The 7,102-nt window shown below is 43.2% G+C and overlaps 1 protein-coding gene across 1 annotated transcript; it reads left to right on the top strand.

The window, feature by feature from the left end:
• Positions 1-545: 545 nt before the first annotated feature.
• On the top strand, positions 546-1,740 carry gsx2 (GS homeobox 2). Its single transcript, XM_008407476.3, has 2 exons — positions 546-967; positions 1,189-1,740. The coding sequence occupies exons 1-2, from the start codon at positions 592-594 to the stop codon at positions 1,530-1,532; spliced, it is 720 nt and encodes a 239-aa protein (XP_008405698.1). The 5' UTR covers positions 546-591; the 3' UTR covers positions 1,533-1,740.
• The last annotated feature ends 5,362 nt before the right edge of the window (positions 1,741-7,102 follow it).

Here is a 7,102-nt window from a genome sequence, read left to right as displayed (position 1 = left end):
GAAAATATTTTATATTTTATGTTATTGATATAGCTATTATTATTATTACTATCATTATTATTAAATGTACGGTGTTATTTAAAACCTTTGCATCTAGGAATTAAATGATAAACAATAAAACCAGTATTATTGCATATATATATATATATATATATATATATATATATATATATATATATATATATATATATATATATATATAATTATTACTGTTGCGTATTACAGTGTTACATCTAGTGGGTGTGAAAAGTCTGAGAATTTTTTCTTATAGAGTAAAGCTCTTCAAAACATTAAATGTGCTCATTTTGATGATTAATGTTCAAATCTTGAAATAATAATAATAAAAAAAAGAGCCAAAATCTGCGAGTTGTGATCGGAGAAGTGCAGAGAGGCGTCACGTGGTTTGGGTCAGTGACAGCGCAAACCCTTGGAGCCGGGTGCGCACGTGGGTGACGATGCAGGGCCAACCCCTCTTCGGGGTCCCTTTTGTTGAACCATCAAACATAAGCACCTTTGGAGATCCCGAGGGCTTCACATGAGAAACGGCCGTCGTCCCGCGCTCTGGTACGATCTCTCCTCTACGGCGCAGCCATGTCCAGGTCCTTCTACGTCGACTCCTTGATCATCAAGGACGCGGTGCGACCTGGCGCGGCCGAGCATCCGGCGCAGGACTTTCTGCTCCCCATCAACGTGCACTCCCCGAGCGTAATGACGGTCGCTGCGCCGGTGTGTCCCTCCAGGAAGAACGGCACGTTCTGCGTGTGCCCGCTGTGCGTCACGTCGCACATCCAGTCTTCGCGCGGTGGCATCCCGATCCTGAAGAGCCAGTTTCCAGGTGTGGAGGCGCAGTTCTGTCAACGGATAGCGCAGCAGCAGCCTTCTGCGCTGGCGCATCCTGGACACGCGTCTGTCTGCACGCCCACCTTCGGCGTCACGGATCCCAGGAGATACCACTGCCTTTCTATTGGTAAGCACCTGCTTCCGCGTTACCCCGACACCTGTTAGAGTAACAGACGCTCGCCGCACCTTCACTTTTGCACTTTTACGCACGAGATTTAGTAACACTTCCCGTTCCGACAGGTACAACACAAGCAAATCTCTGCTTAAACAAACAAACAAACAAACAAACAAACAAACAAACAAACAAACAAACAAACAAACAAAAACCCTCTTTATGCTTTACTGCAGGAAGCTCCTCCGAGAACAGCCACATACAGAACGGCAAAAGGATGCGCACGGCTTTCACCAGCACGCAACTTCTGGAACTCGAGCGGGAGTTCTCCACGAACATGTACCTGTCCAGACTCAGACGCATCGAGATCGCCACGTATCTGAACTTGACGGAGAAGCAGGTGAAAATCTGGTTTCAGAACCGCAGGGTGAAGCACAAGAAGGAAGGAAAAGCCACGCAGAGGAGCGCGCACGGCGGCTGCAAGTGCGCCGGAGCTCACACGAACTATTCCAGGTCGGAGGACGAGGAGTCCTTATCTCCTGCCTCCGCCTCGGAGGAGAAAGAGGTGTCGCCGATTTAAGAGGCGCTCAGACTCCCTTCCGAAGTCCCGTCCGGTTCGCTGGCACTCGCTCTGCCCCGCACGCTGCAGTTGGCATCACCGAAAAGTTGAGGCTCATTTTCCTGCATGAAGTTTGTTCACCTGAAACAAGAAACGATGTGAATTTATGTCAGTGAAAAATTAAAAGCACATACAATTGTCATCTTTTTCTGGAGGGTGGGGGGGGGGGGGGGGGTTACATGTTCGGTTCCCGTTGTTGATTAACCTAAATGAAAAAAAAATGTCGTGAATGTTCTGTCAGTGCAGCTATTCGATCATAGAACATTAAACCCCTCTTGGAAATAGTTCAGGTCTGAAGTGTAGACCTGCGGCCTGCAGCCATGTGTAAACAGTGTGTAAATGTGTATTTATTGTAATAAACACGATCAGTTGACCTGTAACAATCTGTCAGTGTGCTGGCTTGATGTAGTGCGTCTCCAAACCCCGCTGCTTGTTATTTTGGGCCGTTTCACATACGACTAGAAATATAGTTTTAAGGACTGATGAGCACCATCTACTAGTTTGACGTAAATCGTTTTCGGAGACGTCGCTCAGGGTTACTCTGACTTGATCAGGGAGTTATAATCTATCATTTGTCATCAGCTACATGAACCAAACAGGGATCGGAAAGAGGGGGGTGGACATGTAGGGTCTAAGGCAAGTCATTCGAAATTTAATTCAACCATTAAAATATACGTGATACTTAAGAATTTTCAAGATCATTTATAACACGTTTGGGACAATAAACTAAACAAAAAATAACCTGATTTATAATAATGGCTTTATAGTTAAGAAATAAAAGTAGGACTGAGGAAATGTTGAGGATGAATTGACCTGTTGCCAATATTTATGGAAGTCACTACCAAAAGATTTGTGGCGTACATGTAAATAATTTCACATCTACATTTTCTTCCTTATTGCATCAAAATTCATCTTCTTATTCTGGTCATACGTTGTGATATTAGTACAAAAAAAAAGAAAAAGGTTCTCAGTGAAGATTTCTTAATACACTTTTAAAATATATATAGCTGTTAAATTAGTTAGGAAATTTTCAACAAATGTGAGGGAAAATTTGGCATGCATTTGGAGCCAATTTGGAACCTTTGTGACAATAATAAAAAAAAAAAAATCCAAGTTACTGCTTAATGAAGACAGACAGCTGGTACAACTGAACGGGATGCTGAATGCAGGAACATTTCCTCTTCTGACAGAAAACTGTTCCATATAATCAAAAATCATTTCAAGATGAAACACTGACTGATTTTTTCCCCCCACAGTTCATTATATTTAATTAATTATTATGCTGTAATTAAAAAAGAATTTTCCCAGAACAGACCACAAACACCCATTACGGAAACAGATGATAAACAGAATGTATTCTGCATTTATCAAATGTAAGGGAGAAGAAGGAACAGCCAGGGACGAGTGACGCATATTGAAAAGTTCCACACTATGAAAAACATGAACTAAATGAAGAAATAAAACATATAGCACTCATATAACACTTTGCTTTGCTTTAGCAACAACACATTTTTGCAAATACGATATATTTACGGTAAAATCAACAACATCTTTTTACAGTGTACTGTGTGTTAATTTAATTTCTCACACACTGTAAAAAATAAAACCTCAAACTTTTATCTCGCCACAGAAATTTTCACATCATTTAATATTAACTTGTTGCCTCCTTGTGGAGCATCACGTTTTAATATGAACACCTTTTCCCATTAAGCTGTCATTTTTACCACCCCGTAATGTTTCTGTGAGCTCACTTCAGAAACCAGGATCCAGTTTGAGCGAGCTCGCCTGTTAAACTGAAAATGGATGGTTGGAGAAGAAGGGCTTTTTGGCCGTAATTTCTCCTTAGATTTGACCACAAAAGGGAACCCGATAACGCCCCCCCTGGTGGGGGGGCAAGTCGCCAATCGTCCATTAATGTTCGCCTCTGAAAAGATTTCAGTCGTCCCAAAGCGAGTTTAATTGCGTTTTCGGGTCCCACGTTGGATGATTATGAGGCCATGCAGTGGCTGAAGCCGCAGAACGAGGATATATAGAAGTGGGCAAAGGCTTTGACAGGTTAGATTGTCCTGCCTTGGGACCCGCATTTAGCCCGGGACCCCCGACGGCTGCGTGCTCAGAGAGCTTTGAGGGACATCGACAGGGTTCCTCGGAGCCACAGAGAACGATTTAGTCACTGTTTCATTAGGCACTATTTGAACCTTTCAACTTATGGTGAATTAAAAGAGAGAGAGAGAGTGAGCGAGAGAGAGAGGGGGGGTGGTGGAGAGAGGTGGGGGGAATGCTCAAATGGGTAGGGGGGATTAGGTGGGAGGGGCCACTGGAAATTAGCGGACGCCTAATTTAACTCGTTTCTGTTGGGAGTTTGGGATACATTCCTAATTGAGAGGGGAAGCAGGTGAAGTTTTGGTCCCACGCAGGCCCTTTCAGAGCGGGAATAAATGGCCCCCTTTCACGTCCCGCTGCTGATCGTATATTATTGGTGGTGGTGAGGGAGCTGGGGTGGGGGGGTGGGGGGGATTCTAATGAATATATATTGAAGTTCATATTAATCAAACTAGAGTTTCCTTGCTGCAGGTGTGTGCGACCGATAGAACAAACCCACGTCTTTAAGCCTCACACAGGAACGTGACCTGGACTCTGAGCGCCACCGTGAACTCAGACTCACTTTGGTGCTGCGTCCAAACAGACTCGACGTCACCAGAACAGAGCGTGCGGCGCACGCACAGAGATACTTTGGAGTCAAAGCTGCTAAGAGAAGGGGGATTTATTTATTTTTTTTTGAACCTGCCAATGGACTGAAAAATAAGCACAACTTATCCGCAAAGAGGAGATGGGCCACCATTGAAAACGAGGCAATTACGCATGACAAAAGACAATTAATAAGAGCGCTTTTCAGCTGGTCGCAGCTGCTGTCTCATGCGGAGAGATGGAGGCTAGAGGAAGTTGAAGTGGCCAGGAGGATGGAGGGTTGGGTGGGGGGCGGGGGGGTTTGTAGAGAGCAGTTTAGGGGGGAACTGCGTTGTCTCCCTCGGTTTAAGCACCATTCCTGTGTCCGAAGCTTCCCATCTAAATCCCGCTAAGCAACAAGTGAAAGGCTCGGCTGTGAGGAAGACAAAGTTTCTGATCATCGGTGGAAACTAATCGTGCGGTGAAAGTCAGAAGAGTTTTAGTTGTTTTGTTTTTTACCTTTGTGCAAAAGTGCGGTGGGGGTAAAGAAAGAACCCATTTTTCCATCCATTTTCTTTACACCCTTGTCCCTTATTGGGGTCAGGAGGGTTGCTGGTGCCCATCTCCAGTTAACTTTCTGGGCGAGAGGCGGGGTACACCCTGGACAGGTCGCCAGTCTGTCGCAGGGCAACACAGAGACACACAGCCATGCACACACACACTCACACCTAGGGTCAATTTAGACAGACCAATTTAACAGTCATGTTTTTGGACTGTGGGAGGAAGCCGGAGTACCTGGAGAAAACCTACGCATGCACAGGGAGAACATGCAAACTCCATGCAGAAAGACCAGGGCCGGGAATCGAACCCAGAACCTTCTTGCTGAAAGGCAACAACTCTACCAACTGCGCCACTGTGCAGCCCAAGAGAACCCATTTTTGCCCATTTTTATTCCAGACAGAGAATAAAGTTTGACTTTTTATTCCATTTTAGTTATTTTGAATTGCATCACCTGGATGTAATTCAAAATAACTATAAATATGATACACAAATAATTGGCATTATGACAAACCAACAAAGCAGCATTCTTCTGCAGGTGCTTTCTGACTGCTTTGCACATCGTAACTTGTTGAATCTGTTGGAACAGTCAGCTTGACAAGATGACGCTGGTCATTTCTACAAGCCACGCAAACCAAACCGTTTCTAACAGTAGATGTTCTGGTCAGATGAGACCAAAACTCAGCTTCTTGGACCCATTCAATGTATGATGTGTGATAAATTACATTGTATGCATTTAAACAGCTCTGGGAAAAATTAAGAGACCACTGCAACATGATCAGGGTCTCTGATTTTACTTTTTAACTTTTTATATGTTTTAATAAAATGAACATTGTTCTTTTATTCTATGAACTGACAACAGACAGATAGATAGATAGATAGATAGATAGATAGATAGATAGATAGATAGATAGATAGATAGATAGATAGATAGATAGATAGATAGATAGATAGATAGATAGATAGATAGATAGATAGATAGATAGATAGATAGATAGATAGATAGATAGATAGATAGATAGATAGATAGATAGATATGAATGCCTTAAAATAACTAAACATTTTTATTTTAAAACCAGGTTTCATTTTCTATACTTCCCTTCATAACTGTAGTTCGCTTTGTGTTGGTGAATCTTAATAAAATATGCTGAATCTTTTAGTCACACTTTTGCAACGTCACAAAAATGTGACTAAAGAATGTGAATACTTTTTCTGTGCAGTAAAACTGGTAGCAGACAAGAAAAGACGTACTTCAGCACCACGGACAGCTCCTGTTGAGGCCCTCCACTCAAAGGGCCCATCATCATCATCATCATCATCATCATCATCATCATCATCATCATCATCATCATCATCATCATCATCATTCTTTTGATTAACACTCCCCTCAAACAGCTGCACACTTAGAGACAAGATGGGTCAGGACATGAAAAAACAACTTTTCCAGAAAAAGCATGCTTTTTATTTTTTAGAACAGAAGCACAATTCAAAAGTGCTGATTACAAATTGTCACTATATAAAAAAAAAACACACAATTAAACTTTGGTGTTACAGTTGTTTCAGAACATTACCTTTTTTCTTTCCTTTTAGCTTTAGCAGCAGTGTGATTAGGAAGGAAGCTGAGGGACTTTTGAGTGAGATGTGAAATTACTGCAAAGCCCCCTGCTGGACGGTTTGAGACAGGACAGAAGAAGAAGAAGAAAAAAAAGAGTGTAAGACTAAACTTGTTCCCAACGGGGATGATATTGGGAGCAGGAATCTATAAATCTTACAAAACCTCTGTAATTTTCCTGGTTTAAAAACGAAACCGAAACAAAAATGAACACCAGAGAAACAAACAAACAAACAACAACAACAAAAAAACCTAAATTAGTGACCGTTTTACCTTATAATGAAGGATTTGGAGGAAAGCATACTTGATAAAAAATTCGCACTGGTTTGGAGGTGTTTAAACCGGTTCACCTGGATGTAATTGGTTAGCACTGAGAGCCTGAGCCTGCTTTGAGGTAAGCTGGGTCTTCCTTAAGCTCAGATCCTTTGTTTGGAGAACAAGGACACTGTTCTTTTCCCTAACATGTGGAAGTAATTGCGCCAAGCGGCTGCATGGAGTGAGGAAGAAGAGGAGGAGGAGGAGGATGGGGGCTGCGGCATCGGGCCCCGGGGCCCTGTCCACACACACACACACATACACACACACGCACACGCACACGCACACACACACACACACACGCACACCCCCCCCCCCTCCCCACACACACCCACACGCACCCCCCCCCCCACACCCCCCCCACACACACACACAATCA

Source organism: Poecilia reticulata, chromosome 4 (assembly GCF_904066995.2).
Source record: "Poecilia reticulata chromosome 4, P_reticulata-male-v2, whole genome shotgun sequence".
NCBI classification, from domain to species: domain Eukaryota; kingdom Metazoa; phylum Chordata; class Actinopteri; order Cyprinodontiformes; family Poeciliidae; genus Poecilia; species Poecilia reticulata.
Note: the sequence above shows the minus strand (reverse complement) of the source record. Positions and strands in the feature narration are given on the sequence as shown.

Coding starts and splice junctions, on each gene's coding strand:
- gsx2 (XM_008407476.3), top strand. CDS start 592: ATGTCCAGGTCCTTCTACGTCGACTCCTTGATCATCAAGGACGCGGTG. Junction 968..1,188: donor ATACCACTGCCTTTCTATTG/GTAAGCACCTGC, acceptor GCTTTACTGCAG/GAAGCTCCTCCGAGAACAGC.